Source organism: Chiloscyllium plagiosum, unplaced genomic scaffold, assembly GCF_037043375.1.
Source record: "Chiloscyllium plagiosum isolate Xiang-an unplaced genomic scaffold, Cpla_swu_hap1 HiC_scaffold_42, whole genome shotgun sequence".
Taxonomy (NCBI): domain Eukaryota; kingdom Metazoa; phylum Chordata; class Chondrichthyes; order Orectolobiformes; family Hemiscylliidae; genus Chiloscyllium; species Chiloscyllium plagiosum.
In genome coordinates, this window is record NW_028270180.1 from 58,944,069 (window position 1) to 58,969,415 (window position 25,347).

Here is a 25,347-nt window from a genome sequence, read left to right on the forward strand (position 1 = left end):
CTTACTCTGTCTCTATACCTCACACCCCCTTCTCTTCACCCACTTGTACTCTCTCTCGCTGCCTACCTATTCCAGAATCTCTCTGTCTCTTCGACCTCACATTCTCTCTCTCCAGCCTCCTCTAACTCTCTCTCTAATGACCTCCCAATCTCTCTCTCCGTGTTTACCCCCACCCTGTTTCTCTGGTTCTCTCCCTGTTTCTGTGTCTACCTGTCTCTCGACACTACTCACACTGTTTCTGACCCCTCTCTATCTCTCAGCTATGACTCTCTCTGCATATATAAACACTTTCTCACTCTGTCTCTTCACATTCCCACTCTTTCTGTGACAGCCTCACAAGCTCTCCTTCACTGTCTCTCTACCTTTCTCTCCACCCACTCCCACATTCTCTCTCTATCCCCGCCCACTCTCTCTCCCTATCTCTCGCCATACCTCCCTGTTTCGCTCTGTTCCTCTCTACCTCTTCACTCTCTCTCTACGCCGACCCATACACTGTCTCTCCAATCCCTTCACCCAAGTCTCTCCATCCCCTTCTACTCTCTCTTTCTGCACCCTCTTCCAACTCCAAGTCTTCCCATCTCTCCGCTCCCAGTCTCTCTCCATTAATGTATACCCCATTACCACGATCCCTCTCTCACACCTTTCCAAACTCCGCCCCTCTCTCTCGAACACCCTCACATTCTGTGTCTCTCAAACCCCTTCCTACTCTCTTAGTCTACACCCTTCCCACTCTCTGCTTTCTCCCCATCTCTCTGTAACTCTACACCCAATCTCTTATCCTCCGTCTCTATCTCTGTAACAGCCTCCCACTTTTTCTCTCTCTCTTTCGAACCATACCCAAGCCCTGTATCTACACCATCTCATTTGGTCTATCAGCCACACCTGCACTTCCTCTCTCGTCCCCCACTCTCACTCACCCCACTACTCCCACTCTCTTGCTATTACCCTTACTATACTCTCTCTCATCCCTCCCACTCTCTCCCTTTTTTGTTTGTGTCTTCCACTCTCTCTTTCACTCTTTGCTTCCTCCCACTATCACTCTCCGTTTCTCTTTGTCTCTCTACAAAACTATTTGTCTCTACCCCCTCACACTCTCCCTCTCCTTCTCTCTGCATACTCAGCCATTTCTCTTTCTCTCTACTCGCCTCCCATCTCACTTTACTCTACTCCTCATTCTCTCTTACTCTTTACACTCCACTCTCGCTTTCTCGCTATACCCCATCAAGTCTCTCTCTCTCTCTGTACCGCCTCCTCCTTTCTCTACCCCGTCCGCCTCTCCTCAACCCTCCCAGTCCTTCATCTTTCTCGCGCTGTATCTCTCAACAGCAACTCCTTCTCTCACTATTTCTCCCAATCGCCTGCTCCCACCCTCTCTCTCCCTGCGCTGTCTCTTTCTCTCTGTAGTGTCCTCCCAAACTCTCTCTCTCTTTATCTCTCCGCACACCTCCCACTCTCTCTGTACTCCCTCCGACTCTCTCTCTCCATCTCTCTGTACACACAGCCCATTCTCTCTTTCTCTCTGCCCCCTCCTCATCTCTCTTCACCATACTCCCCATTCTCTCTTTCTCTCTACCCCTCCTACTCTCTCTTTCGCTCTACTCTCTGTACCCACTGTCTCTCTCTGTATCCCTCTCTCTGTATACCGTCCCATTCTCTACGTCCCTTCCACTCTTTCATTTCTCTCTCTGATCCACTCGACCCCATTCCCTGTCTCTGTACACTGCTCCCACCCTCTCTCTATACCCTCTTCTCTCTACCTTCTTCTTACTCTCTATCTCTTTGTTTGTCTCTTTCATTACCACCTTCCAATCTCTCTCTACCCTCCTCCTACTCTCACACTTCCCTTTCCCTCTCTCACTCTCTCCATTCCTCACTCCCACTCTCTAAACACTTCTCCCTCACTCTCTCCCTATCTCACTCAGGCACCTATCTCTCAATATATCTCTCTGCACCCCTACCAATCTCTCATTCTACCCCTTCCCTTTCTCCCTCTTTCTGTACTCCCCTATTCTCTTTACACCCCACGCTCCCTTTCTGCTTACACCTCCTCCCTCTCGATTATCCCATATATCCACCTCACTCCCACTCTCTCTGCCCCATCATACTCTGTCTCTCTTTAAACTCCCCCACTGTTTCTCTTCTTTTCACTCTCTCTCTGTCCCCTCCCACTCTTTCTCTCCCGAAACACATTCCACACTCTCTCTACACTCGTCCCACGCTCTCTCTCTGCCGGTCTTGCACTCTCTGTATCCCCCACTCGACCCCTCACTGCCAATTTCGCTCTCTATAGAATTCTCCCACTAATACCCTCCACCGCACCAACCTTCCCTCTTTTCTCCACTCTCTCTATCTCTCCCCCTTCCCCCACTCCTACGATCTCTCGCTCTCTAACTCCTCTCAATAGCTCAGTCTCTTCCACCTCTCAATCTCTCTCTATCGTCTCCCTCTCTTTCTCTGCTTTTCTCTCTCAGTCTCTGTATCTGGCTCTCTACCTTTCTCCCTCTCTCTCTGTCTCCACCCCCACACTCTCTTTTCTCTCAAATCCCTCTCTTGCTCTTTCACTGTACCCTGCTCCCACCTTCTCTCTATGCACTCTTCTCTTGACCTTCATCCCACTCTCTGTCTCTTGTTTAACTGTCTCATTACCACCCTTCCACTCTCTCTCTGACGCTCCTCCTACTCTCTCTTCCCTCTCCCACTCTCACCCATTCCCTTCCTCACTCCAGTACTCTCTGCAACTTTTTCTCACTCTCACCCTCTCTCACCCAGGCACCTCCCACTCACTATCTCTCTCTGCACCCCAACCACTCTCTCACTCTATCTCGGTCTCGGTGTCTGTCTCTCTACCTTCCTCCCACTCTCTCTGTCATCGCCGTCTCCCACGGTCTCTCTTTCTCTCTTCTCACAGCTGTCTCTCCCCTATCACTCTCTATACAGACTTTCTCTCTCTCTTCCCCGTCCCACTCTCTCTGTAACAGCCTCCCACTCTCTCCGTCTCTGTCGTTCTCTCTTTTTTCTCGATGCTCTCCCACTCCCTCCCCACTATATACATACCTCCTGCTCTGTCTCTCTCTTTGTCTCTACTCCCTCACCATCGCTCTCTCGCCCACCCATACGCTGTTTCTACCCCTTCACCCCTGTCTGTCTACCCACTACCACACACTCTCTATCCTCCTCCTACTTTCTCTCTCCCACTCTCTCTCGATATCCCTGGCCCTACAACTCTCTGTCTCCCTCTCTGTGTACACCCTTCCCACTTTCACTCTCACCCCCTACCAACCTTTCTCCCCCCTCTCAATCCCCCTTCCATACTCTATCTCTAACCCACACCAGGGCACTCAGTCTAAACCATTCCCTAACTCTCTGCTCCATTTCCACCCTCTCTCCCCTCTATCTCTACCCGTATCTCTCTACCTCTTCCTCTCTTTCTCCATCCTACCAATCTCTCTCTCGATACCTTATCCCATTCTCTGTCTCTTTCCCATCCCACTCTCTTCCTGTAACAGCCTCTCACTCTCTCCCACTCGACATGTCTCTCTTTATCTCTACTCACTACGACTCTCTCTCTTATCACTCCCACTCTACCTCTCCCGTTTCTGTACATTCCTCCCTCTCTCACAATCATTCTCTGAACCCCCTCTCGACCCTCACCCACTCTCTGGAACCTTTACCTCGCCCTATCTACCCTCTTCCAACTCTCTCTTTACTCCCTCCCATTCTCTACATTTATCCCCCTCTCTCTTACGCTCTTTGCCCACTCTCTTTCTCCCCTACTAATCACTTTCTGTATCGTTTCCCACACTGTCTCTCGGCTCCCTCCCACACTTTCTCTGTAACAGCGTCCCACTTTTTCATTTCTCCCTCTCTCCCTTTCTCGTTAATCAATCTCACCCTCTCTCACAAACCCCTCCCAACCTCTGTCTCTCGCTCTGTTTCTGTAGACCCCTCACTCTCTATTTCTACACCATTCCGGCCCCACTCTCTTGCTCCTCTCCCCCTCTCCCTCTCTACCCTCCTTCAAGTCTCTCTCTGTCTCTATACTCTCCCACTCTGTCTCGAAACCTCTCCCACTTCCTTTCAAAATCTCGCCCACTGTCTGTTTCCCCCTCTCTACACACCATTCACACTCCCCACTCTAACCCCCTACCACTTTCTCATTCTAACCACTTCCCCCTCTCTCTCTACTCCTCCCAGTCTCTTTCTCTCCCTATATACACCCCTCCCTCTCTCGCTCTATTTCTGTCAACCTCCTCACCCTGTGTTTCAACACCGACCAAATCTCTCTCACTACCCCCTCCCTCTCTCGATCTTTACACTCTTTCAACTCTATCTCTTCACCTCCTCCCACTCTCTGTCTCTCTGTCTTTGAAACCCGCCAACACTCTCCTTTTCTCTACAGTCACTTCAACGCTCGCTCTCATCCCCTCCCAATCACTCACCCATTCTCTCTAACAAACTCCCACTCTCTCTCTTTAACCCCCTCCCAATCTCTCAACCTACATCACTCCCACTTTCTCTCTCTTCCCCTAATCTCATACCCCTACCACTCTCTCGAGACAATTTCCCACTCTCCCTTTCTTCATCCTCCCACTCTCTCTCTGTAACAGCCTCCGACTCTCTCCCTCTCTGTTTCTCTCTCTTTCCCTCCAACAACTCCCACTCTCTTTCTCTACTCCTCCAACTCTCGACCTCACCCTCTCTATACACCCCTCAGAATGTCACATTGTTCTTCTCTACCCGCTCACCTTCTCTCTCTCGCCCTACGCTCTCTCGGTCTACCCCTCCACCCGTCTCTCTGCAGCCTCCCACTCTTTCTTCACCCTTTCCCACTTGTTCTCTCTTCTCCCTCCCGTTCCCTCCCTCTTTGTAACAGCCTACTACTCTCTCTCTCTCTCTACCCCCTCCCAATCACTTCTCTGACTCACTCCCACTCTCTCTAGAACAATTTCGCAATTTCTTTGTGTCCAAGTTTTCTACTCTTTTTTCTTCTCCTGATTCCCCCTTCCCTACCACTCTATATCTATACCCATCCCCACTATCTTTCGTCCCACTTCCCCCTCTCTGTAACAGCCTGCCACATTCTCGCTCTCTGCTTTGCTCTCTTTCTCTCTACCCAGCACCTCTCTCTGTACCCCCTCCCACTCCCTCTCTCTCTTCCTCTCATTCTCTCTCACCGTCACTCTCCCTCTTTACAATTTCCCACTCTCTGTAACTTCCCCCTCCCACTGGCTGTGTAACAGCTTCGCACTCTTACCGACTCTATCTCTCTCTCTCTGTCCTTCTTTCTGCCCACTCGCAATCTCGCTCTCTAACACCCCGCCATCTCTGTCCACAATCCTCCCACACTCTCTATTTCTTCCCATCATTTTCCATCCCCTACCGCTCTCTCTCACACTCTCCATCTCTGTATCGCCTCCAACTATCTGTCTGCCCCACTCAGTCTCTTTCTTGCTCTCTACCCTCTTTCTCTCTCTGATTCTCTCTCTATCTCACTTGCTCTCTCTAACCCCTCCCAATCTACCTCTCTCTACCCCCTTCCAGTTTCTCTCTATCCCTTCATCACTCTCTCACTTTTTCTCCATAACCCAATCCCTCTCTCACTATATTTATCACTACACCACTCCGTCCCTCTCTCTGTCCCTCTCTCTCCGCAAGTCCCTTCGCGAATCCCTCACCAGATTCACACCACACACCCGCCCACACCCCGCTTCCACCATCTTTCCATCCCACCGCAGGAAGTGCAAAACCTGCACCCATATTCCCCCACTCATGACCGTCGACGGCCTGTAAAGATTCTGCCACATTCGACACCAATTTACCTCAATTCCGTCAATGTAATCTTTTGTATACATTGCACCCGAGGTAGTCTCCTCGACACGGGGGACTTGCAACGCCAACTTGCAAACCATTTCAGGGAACATTTCTGGGACCAACTCTACTGCACCTTGGCTGAGCACTTCAACTCCCCCTCCCACTCCACCAAGGATATGCAGGTGTTGGGCATCATCTATCGGCACACCCTAACCAGCTGACAGCTGTAGGTAGATTGCCTCATATTCGGCCTTGAGTCCTTCCAACCACACAGCACCAAAGTGGATTCCACCAGTTCCCTAATTTACTCTCCCCCACATTATCCCAATCCCAATTCCCCAACTCACCATCTTGACAAGTCTATCGCGTTTCTCATCTATCTGCAACAACCTCCTCTCCAACCTATCAGCTTCTCCGCCATCTTCATCTACCAGCTGCCATCCTCCCAACCCAATCAGCCCCATTTATTTTTCCAGCTGCCATCCTCCCAACCCAATCAACCCCATTTATTTTTCCGCCCCTTGGTCCACAAACCTCATTCCTGATGAATGGCTTTGGCTTGAAACGTCGATTCTCCTGATGATCGGATGCATCCTAACCTGCTGTGCTTTTCCAGTACCATACTGCCGGTCAGAAAACTGTCTGTCATCGTCATACTCACAGAATCAGATCTGATGTGTAATCTGTCTTGAAGCTCCATCATAGTCTCTGATTATATCCTGTCCAAATTAGCAGGATAGATCAGTAATTGAGGGGTCACCGTTTCATAAAGTCACAAAATGAGTTACCCTGGAATTCGCCAAAATTGATTCCAGAGAACGGGAAATCATATGGTAACAGGCCAAATATGGTCAAGGAAATCTCCGGTGATGGGCATCTACTGCCCTCCACAACACCCTCGTTGATGAAAACTCTGCTCCCCTCGATGTTGAAAACAAATCGTAGGAAGCACTGAGGGTGACAACGGCACAGAACGTACATGAGTGTGGCACTTCAATGTGTGTCCACAGATCGACCACTTGCTGAGCAGGAAGATGACTTAAATGCACAGCAGCTTAGAGAATGAGAAACGATGGGGGGACCTCTCTCTCTCTCTCTCTCTAACCACTAACCCCCCTCTCTCTCTCCCTGTCTGTCTTTCTGTGTCTGTCTGTGTCTCTACCCTTCTGCCACTCTCCCTGTCTCTATCTTCTCCCATTCTCTGTCTCACTGTCACGCTGCTCAACATTCTCTCTCCAAACATCCCACTCTCTCTACCCATCCCACTTTCTCCTCCTCTCTTGGAGCAGCCTTCCCACTCTAAATCTCTTTCATTCCCTCCCAATCTCTCTCTACCTGTCTCCTTGTCTGTCCTTCTGCTCCAAATCTTTCTCCATCTCACACCTCCCATTCTCCCGCGAACCCTCCCATGCTCTCTACATCCCTTTCGTTATATTCCATTCCCTCACTCTCGTTCTCACTTGCCTCCAAATCTCTCTCGCTCTCTCGAACAACGCCCCACTCTCTCTCTCTCTCTCTCTTTAGGCCCCTTCAATGCTCTAAGTCTCCACCTCTCCCCCCTCTCTGCACTCACACTCCTTCGCTTTATCTCTAACCCTTCTCACACTCTCTCTTGCCCTAAATAACTCTCCTCACTATCCCCTCTCCCGATACTCTTTCCTTCTCTTCACGCTCCCCCTCTCTCTGTAGCAGCCTCCAACACTCTCCCTCTCTCGCTGTCTCTCCATCAAATCTCATTCTCTTTCTCTATCCCTCCCACTCTCGCTCAACCCCTCTTTACGTCCCTCCTCTCTCGCTTTGTTGCTCTCTAGCCCTCACTCTCTCGGATCACATACGCCCTCACGTCACTCTCTGCTCACCCATCCACCCTCTTTCTCTATCTCTAGCACCTGCCACTCTCCCTCTCTGTCTTCCCCATTCTCTCTCCTATCATTTCTCTGTATCCTGTAACTCTCGTTCTCTCTACCAACTCGCACTTTTTATCTCTAAACCCTCCCACGCTCTCTCCTCTCTCTGTACGGGGTTCCCTCTCTCGCTCTCTTTCTCTCTACCCCCACGCACCCTCTCCCCCCCCACACACTCTCTCTCTATCCCCTTCATCTATTGCTCTGTAAACCTGCCATTCTCTCTCCCGCTTTATCCAAATGTCTCTGTAAACCCTCAACCTCTGTCTCTCTGACTCTAACTTCTCTTATTCTCTCTCTTTAACCCCCACGCAAACACTCTCTCGTCTCCCACTCTCTCTCCAAACTCCTCTCACTCTCACCCTCTCTCTATACACTCATCCCAATTTTTCTCTTCCACATCCCGCTCACTCTGATTCACCCACTTTCTCTCTTTCTAAGCCCCTCGTAATTTATCGGTCTACATCCCTCCCACTCTCTCTCTTTCTTCCACTCATTCTGCCTCCCCCAGTCTCTCTCTCGACCCTTCCCCACTGTCTCTCACGTCACACTTCCCTCTTTCTCTGTAACCACCTCCCATACTCTCTCCCTCTGTCTCTCTCTTTCTCTCTCTCTTACCTCCCCACACTCTCACTCACCCCCTCCCGCTCTATCTCTTTCTCGCTCTACCTCCCTCTCTCCCTGTCTTTCTCTCTCCCCGCTCTGTCTACACACTCTCTCTCTATCCTCAAATAACTTTCTACGTCTACCCTCACTCTCTCTCTACTCTCTCTTTCTTTCCCCTCCCACAGTTTGTTTCTAACACCTCCAATTCTCCCACTCGCCAATTCTTCTCCTCTCTTCATATTCTCTCTCTCCCACCCAGCGTTCTCGCGATCCCCTCCCATTCTCTCAATCTACCGACTCCCAATTCTCTCTCTCTCGAATCTCCTCCCACCCTCTCTTTCTCGATCTGTCACTATCTTTCTCATCACGCTCCTCGCACTCTCTCTCTTGTCTGACGCTCTGTCTGCCTCTCTCCCTCTCCACCCTGTCAACCACTCACCCCATTTCCAATCTCTCTATCTCTTTAGCCACTTCCACAATCTCTCCCTCTCTCTAAAATTGTCCTGCTGTCTCTATCCCTCTCAGACTCTATATCCGCGTCTCTGTCTCTCAATGCTCCACTCGTCTCTATGCTTGTCACCCTCTATCCCCCACTCCCACATTCTCCCACCTCCTTCCCTTTCCCTCTGACGGAATCGCTCTCCCTCCCTCTTTGTCTGACAATTTCTCTATCCCTGGTTCTTCCTGCTCCTTCTGATCCAGAGATGGGTGTGGTTGGAGAGGCTATGGAGTTGCGGGGCGTAGTGGATAGACAGGTTCTGGGACGCTGCAAGAGGAAGAAAATGAAGTAGAGGTAGAAAGGCGCACGGGCGATGGAGAAAGCAGGACAGTGAGAGAGAAATGGAGGGAGAGAAGAGTGCAGGAAACTGTATTGATAGGGCGTGAGAGAGAAAGAGAGGATGGGCATGGAAAGTGAAAGGCACAGGAGCGAAACAAAAACTGTGCAGAGAGACAGAGGGAGAGAAATGAGGAGAAATATAGTGAAGACGAAATAGGGAAAAAGTTCAAGACAATGGGTGATGGAGAGCAGGGACAGCGAGGGATGAAGTGAGAATGGGGAGAGAGAAGGATGCTGGCGAGTGGATATGGTTTGAATGTGGTACAGAAATGAATTTTGCTGAGGTCAGGTCGGTGTGGGGGACCAAGAGGTGAGAGCAAGGACAGAGTGATTTGAACCCAAAGAGTGAACTCAGGCCCGGTTACCCCCCACACAAACCCCCGGCCACCCATACTTTACTGAGTGCCAGTACTTGGTACAGAGTCTGGCATTTGTAGTGCAGCTTCTTTAACACAAAGACAAATAACATTGCTCACTTTGCTTTCTTAGGACTTTTTAATGAGCATTTTTATTGTTTACAAATTGAAAAGATTAATACAATCAGAGGGATGAAGCCTTTTCTCATTGATCGCCAAATTGTGAGAAACATTAAAATGTGTCTCCGTAATCTCTCAGTAGGATAAGGTTGAACAAACCAGCTCTACTCTCAGACTGTTACCATTTTGACAGGCGACATCTTTGCTTAAACACTGAACTGAAATGAGAAAATCCCGGACGGATTGATTAATGAGTGAACTTGATTGATTGACGAATTTGGGTAAAGGGATATTTCAGCACATGCTTCAGCTGCTGCCTGAACTTAGTCTGGGTCACGGCATAAATCGCACTGTTTGTGCAGCAACTGAGGAGCTGCAGCATGAAGCCCAATTCCCGCACATAGGAATCTAGATACAGAGGGGTATACACAATCCAGGCCATCCGCCTCCATATCGAAAACAGCATTAACATTGACCACAGCAAAATAAAATTGGCCGAGATCACAAATAGTAAAATGATGGATTTTTTTCGATTTCTCATTTCCGTGTCAAACTGAGCGTCCCCGTTTGTGCGAGCCCGAAGTCTCCTGCGAACTCTGCTGGTCACTAAAATATGTCTGACGGTGAGAACATTGAGCAGCAGAATCAGGAGAAATGGGACACACGGGGTTAGAATGTGGTGGAGGAACTCGATTGTACCCCACACACGGGAGTATTGAACAGCGGGAGTAACAGAACAAAACCAGGGCTCGTTCCCCAGCTGATATTGAGCTGTGAACATAAAATACCAGGAAATGTTCTTTAAAGAGCTAAGCACCGTCACTGCTCCCAAAACCATAGCCGCCGTTTTCTCACTGCAATACTTACTTTTCAGCTTCTGGCAACAAATGGCTACAAACCGATCAAAGGTGAAAGTGACGGTGAACCAGACAGAACAGTCAGTGGCTGCATAAAGCAGGACGGCGTGGATATTGCACACGGGGATATACCACAGGAAATAAAAGTGTTCCCTATAAAGAATGGGAATGTGTCTCATTATCAGATCGAGGAGAATGACCAGTAGATCCACCGCTGCCATGGCCCCCAGATAACGTCTGACACATGGGGACAATCCACAATCTTTATAAAGCAGGACGTAGATCGTCACTATATTAACTGTGAGGAAGGGAAACAAACACATTATGCCTTAGCCGGAGGCAAGTTTACCACTTTGATTGAGCACAGCATGAGATTCTCAAATGTGTTATTGGATACAAAGATTTATTTAAATAATTTAAGCTGAAATAATAAATGGGAACGTCTGAATTACTGACAGGAAATGTGTCATAAATCACAAGAAACTCTCCAATCCCAAACACACGAAGATACATCCATAACTGTATCGCAGCTACCCCGGCACTATTCCACAACTTTTCCTCTGCTACATTGAAGACTCTATTGACGCCAGCTCCTGCTCCCACGAAGACGTCGAACACTTCATCAACTTCATAAACACCTTCCAATCCGAACTTATGTTCACCTGGATCACCTCTGACACGTTCCTCCCTTTCCTGGACCTCTCTATCCCCTTGTATAGCGACTGACTAAGCACGGATATTTAAGCAACAAACCCACCAACTTCGACAGCTACCTGGACGACACCTCCTCCCAACCTGCCACCTGTAAAAACGCCATCCTTTATTCCCAATGCTATTGCCTTTGTCGCATCTGTTGCCAGGATGACCATTTCCACCTTAGAACATTCGAAATGGCCCCGTTCATCAAAGACCGTTATTTCCCTTCCCACGTGATCGAAGATTCCCTCCAGTGCATTTCACCCGCTTCCTGCACCTTCGCCATTGTACCCCACCCGCTCCACGAAAACAAGGACAAAATGTCCGTGGTGCTTAACTCCCACCCCACCAACATCGATATACATCGCACCATGTTCTGCCACTTCTGCCATCGACAAACTGACGCTATCACGAGAGATATATTCCCCCTCTGCACCTGAATCCACGTTCTGGAGAGGCCATTCCATCCGCGACACTGATTATATTAGATTTGATTCGAGTGGATACCTTACAGCGTGGAAACAGGCCTTTCACCCCAACCGACCGTCCGAAGAGTAAGCTATCCAGACCCATTACCCTCTGTCTAATGCAACTAACACTATGGGCAATTTAGCATTGCCAATTCATCTAACCTGCATATATTTGGACTGAAGAGGAAACCGGAGCACCAGGATGAAACCCACGCAGACATGGGGAGAATGTGCAAATTCCACGCAGACAGTCGCTCTCCCTTCTCAGATCTCTGCCCTTTACCCGCAAACTTCCGGCATCTTCCCCTGCCACCACGGAATGTGCGAAACCTGTGCCCATTTCCCCCCATCACCACCGTCCAAGGCCTCAAAGGATCCTTTCCCATCCGACAGAATTTCACCTGTTGTGCATGAATTTACGCTATCCATTGCAAAAAATGTGGATCATATACATCGGGGAGATAGAACGGCAACTTTCGGATCGTTTCAGAGAACATCTCTGGGAAACCAGAGCAACCAACCCCACTGCACGATGGCTGAAGACTTCAACTCCCCATCCTACTCCACCAAGGATATGCAGGTCCTGGACATCCTCCGTCGCCACACCATCACTACCTGATGCCTGGAGGAAGAACACCTCATATTCTGCATTAGAACATTCCAACCACACGGCATCAAAGTGGATTCCACCAGTTTCCTAATCTCCCTGTCCCTATATTAAACCAGTCCCAAGTCTACAGCTCGCCACGGGTCACTTTACCAGTTCATTGCCTTTCCCATCTACCTGCTCCACCATCCTCTCTGACCCTATCCCCTTCTCCCCTATCTTCATCCACCTTCCGCATTCCCAACTAACATCCTCCCAACCCAATTGTTTTCCAGTTATCTCTCTGCCTCTTGGCCAAGCAACCTCATTCCTGATGAAATGCCTTTGATCGAAACGTCGATTCTCCTGCTGCTCGGATGCTGCCTGACCTGTTGTGCTTTTCCAGTACTACTCTACAAGTCAGTAAATTGTCTGACAACGTCAGTCTCACAGAATCAGATCTGATGTGAAATGTTTCATGAAGCTTCATCACAGCCCCTGGCTATATACTGTCCCACCGGCAAGAAAAAAAAAACACAGCAGTGTTGGGAACACGGTGTAAACCAATCAGGAAAGGGGTTATCCTGGAATTCGCCAAACTCAATTCCAGCTCACGGGATATCGCATGGTAGCAGGTCAATGATGGTCAAGGAAATCTCCAGGTGATGGATATCTACTGCACTCCACACCAATCTCGGTAATAACTCTGTTCCTCATGATGTTGAAAACAAATCATAGAAAACATTGGGGGTGAAAAGGACAGGTAAACAGGAAGCATTCGTTGCTGAGACTGGCGAAGGGATAAATTCGCGATAAATCAGCTTTTTATAAGCTTAACAGAAATTAACGACTACAGTGACAAAGTGACCAGAGCTGGGTCCTCAACAATTTGCAACCGTTCAGTACGTTTTTGATAAATGGAACCTATGTATTCGAACTAAGATAGCCGGCAATTAAGGTGTCAACAGGATGTATAGAATCTCTAATTTGATAAGAAATGGCCAACAATTTGTCAGCTAGAATATATCGTTGGTAATCGTGAACCTGTGATTTTTTCAGTCAGAATGAAACGCTGTTTATTATATGCAACGGAGAGATTATAGGAATTACTGACATAGTGAGTACTGGAGAGTTCACTCTGACCCGTACAGACGTAGGAAGCATTGCTCTTTCTCCCTGATGGTCAGCTCCCAGATGTCCATAGTGACCCTATTGCTTTCAATGCAGACGGGATATTTTGATTTGGTTTGTTGGCGGTGGGGAGTGGTGAGGGGGAAGGTATTTCGAGCCGTGGATCAAGGGAACGGCCTTAATCCGAAATACACTGCTTTCTTTCTACGTGGAGACCTGAAGACAATGGAAATGGTTGACTGCTTCTGAATGAAGAAGCTGTGTTTGCTGATAGGACAATGTATATTCACCAACATGATGTATTATGCATGATATCACTGCAATTTTAATGGGATGAGAGATGGAGATTCCAATCACAAGACCGTGAACATAAAATAAAGGAATGCCAGATCAGCTAAAAAAAAAAGTCAGTTATGTCATATTATCAATCTACCACAAAGAAAATTCACCTAGAAGATATATCTGCTCAGCACAGAGCACTGGGTAGTTGAACATCTGATCTGTCCAAACCAGCAATCTGCCGAGCGCGAAAAATGTGCAGACCACAGCAGTGCATTAATCTAAAAATTCGGACTAAATATCTGTCCAGTATGGCGAGCTATGCAGCCGACAAAAGTGTATTGATGTATAAACCCAGACTAGATCTCTGTCCACTACCGGGAGCAATGCAGACCACAGAAGTGAATTGATCTATAAACCCAGACGAGATGTCTGTCAAACATGGGTAGCTATGCAGATCAAAGCAGTGCATTGATCTATGTACACAAACTAGATATCTGTCCAGCACAGGAGAGTTGTGCATACCACAGCACTGAATTGATCTGTAAACCCAGACTATACATCTGTTTATCACTGGGAATTATGCAGACCACAGCAGTCCAACTATATTCAAACCACTCCGAGCGAAGCTCTCTGGATGAGGTTCAGATATGCCTTACTTCATTATCCCTAACTTTCAGTGCTTTTCGATGTTCTCTTCCAAATAATAGTGGGAATGGATTGTAACATACCCAATAGTAGTGAACGGTCCAACAATGGGCATGTTCACATCCTTCTGTTAATATCTCAGGGACAGTATTGTACAGAATGGGACAAAACTGTTCCTAGTCTCCAAAGACATTTTTTGAAGAAGGAAACAGCATGAAATATCCAAGAAATGGCGTCAGTATTGGAATATTCAAGCTGGAGCATCTCTACTTTGCCAGCTCACTGAGTCTCTCTTTTTTTTTCTTGAGGGTTTTTCTTCCCAAGCGTTTCATTCCGACAAGAATGGAGACGGTGAGTCCCATAACGGAGGTTGGTGTGAGAAGGCGAGGCCTTGAGATTTAAAGCGTAGGAGGTCTGGGGACTGAGCCAGGGCAACTTGGAGACTGGATACGGTATGGTCTGGAGACTGGTCTGGTGCAGTCTGAAGACAGAGCCCATCGCGGTCTAGAGATTGGGTCTGGTGTGGTCTACAGACTGGGAATGGCATGGTTTCAAGTCTGAGTCTGGCGCACCCTGGAGACTGGGCAAGGTGCGGTTTGGAGACTGGACACAATGCAGTCTGGAGGCTGGGCCCAGTGCACTCTGGACACTTCGCCCTGCGTGGTATGGAGACTGGAGCCGATGCTGCCGAGAGACTGGGCCTGGTGTCTCGTGGAGACTGGTAAATGTGGTTGATTTGGCCTGGAGACTGGTCAGGTGTGTCCTGGAGACTGAGACTTGTATGGCCTGAAGGCTGGTTCAGGTGCAGATTGGAGACTGGGTCCAGAGCGGTCTGGAGACTGGGCCCAGTGCAGACTGGACACTCAGTTCTCACAAAGACTGGGATGTAAGGGACTGCAATTCGAGTCCATTCCTTTTCTCTTTTTTTTCTTTTTCAGGGCTTTTATTTATTATTCTTTCAATTTTGCATCAAAGATTGAAGAATCTATACCTGAATTCTTTGAATCTAATGTGGTGCTATAAGCGAGAACATGGCAAACTCTTCATAGCATTCATTAGAGTGCACGTGCCAAAGAAGCCCATTCGATTCAAATGTGACAAACTCACTGTCTTTGATGATATTTCCCCACAAAGCTGCTCCTTGTGCCGTGGTATGCGGTAGTCCGCGGGGGGGAGGGGGGGTATTGTATCACTTTAAACACAAAGAGAGGGAGAAGGAACCATTTGATTCACTTTTCAATGGGTTCGCCTCCCAAACAACAGAATCCCAAATGCTCAGACACGCAGCTGCAGAAGTACACAATTTAACACATGCAAAGTCAAAGGGAAACATAGATACACACACACATACACACATACACACACACATATATGCACACGCATACACAAAAATTAAACACATAGACACACGTGCAGGCAACCAAAAATCACGCAGGTATATGCAGAATTTCGGCCTCTCATGCCTGTTTTTCCATTCAATAAAATCATGAATGATATGATCCAGCCTAGATTATCATGGTGCTGGAAAAGCACAGCAGGTCAGGCAGCAATGCTGCCTGACCTGCTGTGCATTTCCAACACCACTGTCATCTAGACTCTGGTTTCCAGTATTGCAGTCCTTGTTTTTACCGACCTGATATAATCTAGCTGTCAATTTTCTTTCCTCTTGGGAAACAAGGTAGAGTAAGTGACTGAGCTGTTAGAATGTGAGCACTATGACACCAGTGACTGTAAAATCCATTGGTTTGAAAATAGCTCTGGAAATGGGCATGCCTGGTCCACAAGTCAGCGTGATAAATAGTAATGGTATTGGGCAGGAATTTTCAAATTATTATGTGGGTGACGCTGTTTACAGGTCGAAGGACGTCAGGCAAGCGGGAATCTTTCGATAGCGAGATGACGAGAGTTCAGTGACAGCATGTTTCTGTGAGTGTTAAGGGAAAACCGAGCAGGGATGGGGAAGTCGACGTGACAGAGAATATTGAGGCTTTGGTCAAGAAAAAAAATAAACGGGTATGTGTCAGGTATAGACAGCTGCGTCAAGGGAATCCCTCAAGGACCATAAGGGGTGGAGGTGTACACCCAAGCGAAATCAGGAGAGGAACAAGGGGGCATGAGATAGCTTTGGTTAATAAGGTTAAGAAGAATCGAAAGAGATTCCACAAGGATAACTCGGATGTAACTCAGGAGAGAATAGGACCCCTTAAATATCAAACAGCCGTCTATGTGTGGACCCATAGAAGGTGTATGAGGTTTATTTGATTTATTGTCACATCTACTCAAATGAGAACAGTGAAAGCTTGACGAGTTACCACATGTGACGCAACCTTAAATAGAAATTTAGACCGCTTCCCCGTCCCCTCCCCCCATACTCCAGGTACAGAAAGTTGGTGCAAATGTGGAAAAATAAAGAAAATAAAGTTAATATGTAAAACAATTCATCCTTCTTGCAAAAATATAAAAACACAGTTAACGGTTCAACAACACAGTCTATAAGTGCCTGTCCATGCTGGGTTCACACTCTTCACAAATATTCGAACTACTTCAGTCTGCTGCCTTACAGCCTATCCCTGTTTGATGGGTAACGTGCCTCATGAATATATAGCGTCACTGTTTACTTCAGAGAAAGTCATGGAAGCGAGTGAAATCGGTGACACACAAAAAAGTTGCTTTTAAAATAAGCCTTATTGCAGAAGAAGAAATGCTAGAGGTGATAAAATACGTAACCGTAGATAAATGCCCAGGACCCGTTCAAGTGTATCCCAGATCATTGCAGGAAGCGAAGGAAGAAATTGTGGGGGGCTCACCTATGATATCGAATCATCCCCCAGAGTTCAGAGGAAGCGTTACTGGATCTGAAACAATAACTCTGCTTTCTGTCCACCGATGCTGCTGGACCTGCTGAAATTTCCCAGCTTCTTCTGTCCTTTTATTGTGATTTACGCAATCCACGGATTTTTTTATTCATTTCTTATTTGTATCATTGAAAGCTATGGCTGAGGTGCTGCAGGACTGAACGACAGTTATGACATTATTTTTAAACTGTCTGCAACGAAAAGCCAGGGAGCTAAAGACCGGTGAGGCTGAAGTCATGGGTGGATAAGTGTTTGGAGGAGATTCTTAGATTTAGGCTTTTTATGCATGCGGGAAGGCAAGGACTGATTAGGGATAGTCTGCATGGCATTTGGGTGTGGGAAAAAGTATCTCAGAGACTTGATTGAACTTTTTCAACATGGTGACCAAAAAGATAGATGAAGACAACTACAGAACTTCCTGAGGTCCAGCAAAGTTCCACATGGTGTCCTGGTTAATAAGGATAAATCACAGGGGATAAGGGAGCTTTAGCTAATTAGATACAAAAGTGGCTTGACAGTTGGAGACAGAGGGTGGCATTAGAGATTTGTTGTTTAAACTGAAAGCATGTGATCAGCCACAAGGACCAGCCTGTTTTTATTCTTTATCTTTATTAATGATTTGAATAAAAACATAGGAACCATGAATCGTAAATTTGTCGACTAAACCAAAAAAAAATGGTTTTACACTGGACAGTGAAGGAGGTCATTTAAAAGGGCAATGATATCTTGATCAATTGGGGCAATGGGCCGAGGAATGGCAGGTGGAACTTCATGCAAATAAATGTGATGTGTTGCATTATTTTCGACCAAACAGGGCAGGATTTACACAGATAACGTTAGGGCTCTGGAGAATGTTGTCCAACAGAGAGACCGAGCGGTGCAGGTAGATAATCCCTTGCAAATTGAGTCGCAGGTGGACAGGGTGGTTCAGAAGGCGTTAGCAAGGCTTACGTTCATCAGTCGGAGCACTGAACACAGGAGGTGGGCCATTATATTGTGGACTTATAAGAGAATGGTAAGGCCACATTTGGAGTACTGAGTACAATCCTTGTCGTCCTGATATCGGAAGGAAGTTACAAACTGAAAAAAAGTTGCAAAAATATGTAAAATGATATGATAAAGATTGAATGTTTTAAGATGCAAGCATAAGATGGGATTTTGTTCCCTTTGCATGGGAGGCTGAGAGATGACCTTATGGAGGTTTATAAAATGTTGAGGGGAATGGAAGGGATGAACAGACAACATCTGTTCCACACATTTTGGGGTGTCCAAAACCAGAGAGTATATATTTAAGATGAGAGGGAAGAGATTTAAAAGAGACCATTGAGGCAATTGTTCCTCACAGAGGGTGGTATTTATATGCCATGAGCTCTCCGAGGAAGTGTTAGAGCCGGATACAATTGCAACATTTAAAAGACAATTCGCTGACTGCATCAATAGGAAAGGTTTGGAGGGATAGGTAGCAAAATCGAAAAGCTAGAATTTGTTCAGTTTTGGAAAGGGGGTGAGCATGGATGATTTGGGCCGCAATAGTTGCTTGCATTTTGTATGAATCTAAGAGTTTATGACTATCTAACGCCACTTTCGCACCCTCGTTGACTTCCATTAATTTCCAAATCAAAAACACTGCGTAAATACTTCCAATTATCCAACGCCGAATTTGCTTGAGTAGAAAACCTTATATTGATGTGGCCCTGAAGACCACAGCAGAAGCAGAATTGTATTCAACCACAAGTTGTAATGTTTTGCCCAGGAAAATCCTGCAAACTCCCGTTAGCATTAACGCGATCTATTGTTCATTAACGTGTGTGGAGGAACATGCCAGGGTCAGATCCATGTGTACCTAAAACTGATGACGATCCGTTAAAGCTACTGCACTTGACTGCTGACATTCCAAACAGCAGGGCTAACGTTTGATAGAGAGGACGAAATGACCTCAAGACCAACATATCAGATCAAAGCTCTCCTGTCCTGCCAATTCCAGACATAACTGTTGACCGACGATGAAACAAGTCACTGGAGGAGAGGGCTCCAGAAATATCCTCATCCTAAATCATTGAATAGCCCTGCAAAATCAATGAAAAGACAAGGATGTAGTCTCTGCACCATCCTCAACCAGACGTGTTGAGTTGATGATCCATCTTATCCTCGTCATGATGCCCACAGAACCACAGATTTCATCTTAAGCAATTTGATTAGCTGCGCATGATGTGAAGCAACAGCTGGACACAGTAGCTCCGACAAATGCAGTAGGACCTGACACTACTCCTACAATGGGACTGAAGACTTGTGCTGCACAACAAGCCGTGTCCAATGGGAAGGTGTCTCATTCCAGTTCAAACTCTGGCATCTATCTGGCAATGTGGAAAATTACTCAACTATGTCCAGTCCTCCAAAAGGAGAATAATTACAATTTGACCAATTAGCACCCCCTCATCCCCATTATGATCATCAAATTAGTGGGATATATTTTAGACAAATCTGTCAATCATCACAGAAGCAAACTGCTCAGTGTGGTTTCTGGTAAATCTCCATGTGGACATGGTGCTGTTGTGGAAATATCACTGGATTACTAATCCAGACTAGGCCAATGCTCTGGCAGCTGGTGAATGTTAAAAACAATCAATACATTTAATTTTGAAAATATTGAAATCTTAAATCTGGTGTCAATAACAGTTATCATGAAGGCAATGTCGATTTTAAACAGCGATTTGCTTCCCCAATGTGCTGTCAGGAAGCAAATCTCCCGTGCTTTCCTGGTCTGGTCTAAAAGTGACTCCAGCAGCACAGACATAGGATAAACTCGTCAATGGTCTCTGAACCGGCCAAGCAAGACATACAGTTGTATAAAACTTCTCGCAAGTTCTTAAAGAATAAATCTGGATAGAATATCAGCACCAGCCTCGGTACTGGAAAAGGAAAATGGAAACACTGACCTGTCAACTCTGCAGTGACACATTTGCTGACATCTGAGTGTTTTTGGTAACATTTACAGAGCTTTCCAACTGACTGCATAGAAACATAGGGAAAGGAGTCGGTCGTTCAACGCACTGAGTCTCCCCTATTCGATTTCATGGCAGAAGATCTCTCAATGCAATTTTCCCACTCAGTGAGCGTATCCGTTATTGCAATTAAGCATCGGGAAATATAAAATAGCAACTGCAAGAATCCATTCAATCCATCGATTTCCCGCCCCTATTCTATATGCAATTTGTTCTCACATACAGCGCCTTTATTAAACATGTTTTGGCTGTAACGCGATTAGTAAATTGTGGTTCTTATTTTTATAAAGCAAACGCCGGTTGAGTGTCACGCGATTCCATCCGGATGAATAGCTGAGAAGCAAAGCCCAACCTGAGGATCCCTGCCTGCAAAATGCACACTCAGTTTGTTCATCTAAAATAGGAATGCAATCCGATCTGCAACATTGAAATTGAGACTGAAATTGGAAATTGTTGTCTCCATTTAGAAGGAAATTTATCTCAACCCGGTGGAGAATCTTGGGGAGAAGTCGAATTCCGCGTCATCATCACGTGGTGAGTCTGCTCACGCATTTTGTAGTGAGTGGCTTGGTGAAAATTACAGTGCTGAAGTCATTGATTTCAGTATGAAAGAGTTACATTTACTATAATATTTAATGTTAATATATGATTTAAAGCTTTACTTAGCCGCTGTTATCCTTTGTGTTAGACGAACTATTAGTTTTAGTTTGATTCATAATGATATTTTTGACATTTCGCCCAGAAACCTTCTTTAACCACTGGCCCCATTATTTCTGTTGCTTGACTTTCTATAACACAATGTCGCAATGTGTTCGAGGAGTCCCACCGCCAATAATGCCTGATACTCTACCTCCACACCATACACTTGTTCTCTTCCCAGCCCTTTAGTGTGTAGCAATCCTTATTAATATTCTGTTTCTTGGCATCCACATTCTGATGATGGAGTGGATCTCACAAGTTCACCAGTCTCTGAGTAGGGTTATACGATCTCATTTCAATGCAGAGTGGCCTGCCTGTACCTCATACTGTGGGAGAAAGTGAGGACTGCAGATGCTGGAGATCAGAGCTGAAAATGTGTTGCTGGAAAAGCGCAGCAGGTCAGGCAACACCCAAGGAGCAGGAGAATCGACGTTTCGGGCAAGAACCCTTCATCGACGAATCGGGCATGAGCCCTTCATCGACGTTTCTGACATGAGCTCATGCCCGAAACGTCGATTCTCCTGCTGCTTGGATGCTGCCTGACCTAATACTGTGGACCTTCTTTTCGACGTCCCAGCCAGGAGAATTACCATCCCTGCTTCCAATCTGCCTCACCCTGTCAGTATTTTATATAATTCACTGAAATCTCCACTCACTTTTTTAAACCGCATGGAAAACAGGCCCAGTCAACGAAAAACCTTTCCCCACAACAAATCTGTCATCCCAAAGATGAGTCTGGTCATCCTTCGCTGTACTCCCTTAATGTCAGGTTTGTCCATTCTTTTCGTTAAGGATATTAAAACTGCAAACAGTATTGCACAATGTTCGAGATTGGGTCTTACCAAGGCCCTGTACAGCTGCAGCAAGACATGGTTACAGCGCTATAGATTAAACAAATTGTTACTGCACTGTTACTGTTATTGTCCTCATGGTAACATCATGCCTGGGTTTAGTCTGGTGAAAGTCTGTTGCACTTTCACGGTGACAGATAGATCGTTATTTACAAAGCAGCCTCAGTCTGTACATTATACCCCAAATACAGTCTCAGCAAAATACTACCATGAGTAAGATGCATTTACTCTGGTCCTTCAGTCATTTTGCATGAAGGACCATATATCATTTGCAGTTATAATTACTGCCGGATATGAATTCTGTACGTGATGTATGGTCAATGGCTTCCAGGTACTTTTAAACCAAAACACACAATGTCTCACCGTTTATTAAGCATAAATGAAAATTATCATATTTGTAGTTCCCATATGAATCATTTTTAAACCTTGCGAAATTTTCATAGCCCAAGCACAGATCCTTTTGACATCCCACAAAATTTCCGTCCACATAAAAAAACACTACTCTCTTCATTTTGCCCATTATCCAATTTTTAAACCATGTTGTGTACATTACACCTGAACCTCGCCATGGACTCTAACATTCTCCACTCACTTGCATGCAACCATGTCAAACTGCTGGTGAATCTTCAAATATTTTACTCGCTCTGTTTCTCAATTTTCGATTTTACAATGGACAATCTCCACAATCTCCATCAGATTTATCAAAGATCATTTCTTTTTTGTTGAATCTCGGCCCATTCTATCAAAACATATCTTTATTTCAACAAGTGTCCAGTTGTCACATGCCTTTTAAAATGTTCCAACCTTTTTCTCACAGCTGACATCAAGCTATTTAGTTATCTGTTTTCCCTCTCCGTCATGTTTCAAATATTTAGGCTCACAATAGCTGCTTTCTAGTCTACAGGACCCGTTCCAGAATCTAACCAGTTGTGAATAATAATCAATGATACTTTCATTGGATCCGTTGTCACCTCCTCAATACTCTGCGACGTAGCTCATTAAATGCAGCAATTTACTAACATTCACTTCATGAGATTTTCAAAAAATATACATTTTATTAATTCTAATTTCCTGCAGGTCCTCATTTCCACCAGGCTGCCTGTTGCCTGGTATTTCTGGAAGTCCGTTTCTCTGCCTGTCTTTGGTAAAAGTGAACCAATGTGTTCCACTCATTGGCAGATTGCTCCTGTCAACTAATAATACGTCCAAAGACTCCACCTTGGAAATGATGGATATGTCACCCACTCCTGCCTGAAAAGTTTCAGAATCAATCTATTTCACTTCATGGTGAGTGTCAGCACAGTTCTGCCCTTGTTTGATTCTATTAGTCATAATGATGGAGGACGCAGCTAAGTGACCACTTCATTTATAAAAAAAATACTGGTTTCACACTGTAAACCTGAATAGTTCCAGCTTACAAAAATGTTCCTTGAAATGGCAGGGAGGATCATGCAATGCCTTGCTCCTCCTTGTTCTCCAGTGATTCCCTTCTCTGCAGTCTCAGCTCCATTTGCTTACCATATACTCAGTCACTCTATGAATGCAGTGTCCAGAGTTGGGTCAGCAGACGCTTAGGTCTCCCTGAAGGAATGCACTAGCTGACAATACAATCTCAAAAGAAAATCCACAGAACCTCCACGGACTTTCCAATGAAAGAAGAAGATGAAATCCCCACAGATTCATTGTTGAAAATGTTTCCTTCTCCTCATTTTCTCTCCCAGGCTGCAAAATCCGTTGTGTCTGCACACTGCCCATCAGTAATAGTTACTCACTCCAAAGAAGCTGTTGACAATGGAACATGACCTTTCTCTGTATCTCAGCAACTGTAAGGGCAGCACCAGTATTGCGATGCAGTTGGTCCCTACATTCAGAGAAAAGAGACAGCGAAAACGCGACACACGTTACACATGGACATCCTATATGGACATAATAATCTGGAACATAGGAAAAGAGAAAATGTCAGAATAACCCGCCATTCTATTTTTCTTCCGGTTCATTCTTCAACACTTTCAGATGCTGGAGAATTTTATTTCAGATTTACATCATCCTTAGTTCCTTGATTTATTTCACCTTCAATAGCGTTATTTCACGGGTTGTCAGTACTCCGACCAAGGGCAGCATTTGTTGCCCATCCTAATTGCTATTGATGAGAGAACATTTGTCAAAATAATATGGAGACAGCACATTGTTGTGGGTCTGAAGTCACACATAGTCCAGACTGATCAATAATGGCAAGTTTCTTTACCAATGGCTATCAGTGAATTATTAGAAGAAATCCTGATGGTTTCTTCTCGTGAAATTAGGTTTCATTCTAATATTTGCATTCGAATTTGCATACTGTTATCGGCAGTGGTAGAATTTGAAACAGTGCCTTCGGATTCATATTCTGTGCCTCTGAAGAACAAGGCCATTGGCATGATTATTCTGAGACGGAGTCTCTATTGTGATGTAAAAGTACCGACAAGAACAAGCTTGTGGTCGAAATATTCGTAATTGGAAGAGTAATCAGAGGAGAACTGGAGCTATAACATCTGAAGTAAACAAAGGGGAGATGGTAATTAATTCAGTAACAACACTGAGGCAGAGCTGGAGATTGGGGATGTTGTGCCGGTGAGTGCAGGCATGATTGATGCCAAAGGGAATACAGAGACATAAAGCAGTTCAGTGTGAAAGGAAGATCCGAGGTTCTGATAAGTTTTGTTCCTTCTTAGATGTTTATGAGTGAGGATTCTGACATTCATGGAAAGGAAATAGAGTTTGTGACTGAAACTGAAGATTTACTTTTTTTTGTATTTGCCAAATATAAATAAACGAAATAGTAATGATTTTTCACCATAGTTCATAGAATTAACAGAAATAGGCTTACCAGGAACACCAATAATAGCGAGGATGGGATAGTAACCCGCCTGTGTGATATTCAGTACAGCTCGTATCCGCAACGCTAACCACGCCCAATCCACAGAAAGCAAGAAAAGATCCATGGCTAAACTCCTATCCATTCTTGGAACATCCCAGGCTGTTGTTCTCAGATTCTGATCAATTCTTGGATCATTCCAGTCTGTTGATATAAGATTATTTTATTCTCCCTCTGTCTGGAGCTACTGAGCCCAATCGTGTTGAGGATGACGCTGCCCCTCGTAAAATATCATTAAAAGTTGAAAGGAACCCTTTATTTGTCGAAGAGGGAAACTCTCCAGGGACAAAATTAATAATGAAGGAAACTGACATCAGTCACAGTCGCTGAACAAACAGCTCCAGTTAACCCTTTTTACAGTACATCCCTTATATCTCACAAGAATACTTGGTCTAGTTGGGATGTTGACATCGCTGGCTATTGTGCTAATGGCAGATCTCCAATTGCAAAGTTAGAGGTGAAGGAGAGAGATGATGCTTTAGCTGCACTAGCTCATCGATTCTACTGTGTATTGTCATGGTCTGAAGTGTTGGGACCATTTGTCCCGAGGCCGTCTGCGTCTGAACGCCAAGCTTGCTGCATCATTTTGTTTTATTTCTTTATGTTTTACTTCACCATTCTTTTTCCATGATTTAACGGAAGCGTTGCCATTGATCAGTTTTAAGAGGCTCCTGCAGTGGTGTATGCTTTGTGAGTATGGGCCATTCCTTTTGGTCATGGTGAC

The 25,347-nt window shown here is 45.7% G+C and overlaps 1 protein-coding gene across 1 annotated transcript; it reads right to left on the bottom strand.

Annotated features, from left to right (window-relative positions):
- Positions 1-9,882: 9,882 nt before the first annotated feature.
- LOC148137826 (putative G protein-coupled receptor 139) lies at positions 9,883-24,708 on the bottom strand. The gene is made up of 2 exons (XM_087981978.1): positions 24,576-24,708; positions 9,883-10,790 (listed from the first exon to the last, which is right to left on the bottom strand). The coding sequence occupies exons 1-2, from the start codon at positions 24,706-24,708 to the stop codon at positions 9,883-9,885; spliced, it is 1,041 nt and encodes a 346-aa protein (XP_087838104.1).
- Positions 24,709-25,347: the final 639 nt, after the last annotated feature.

Bases quoted from the DNA above. Each gene is read 5' to 3' on its own strand.
- LOC148137826 (XM_087981978.1), bottom strand. From the start codon at position 24,708: ATGGATAGGAGTTTAGCCATGGATCTTTTCTTGCTTTCTGTGGATTGG. The intron at 10,791-24,575 runs GTAAGCCTATTT...CCTTCCTCACAG, and splicing joins CGCTATTATTGGTGTTCCTG to TTAATATAGTGACGATCTAC.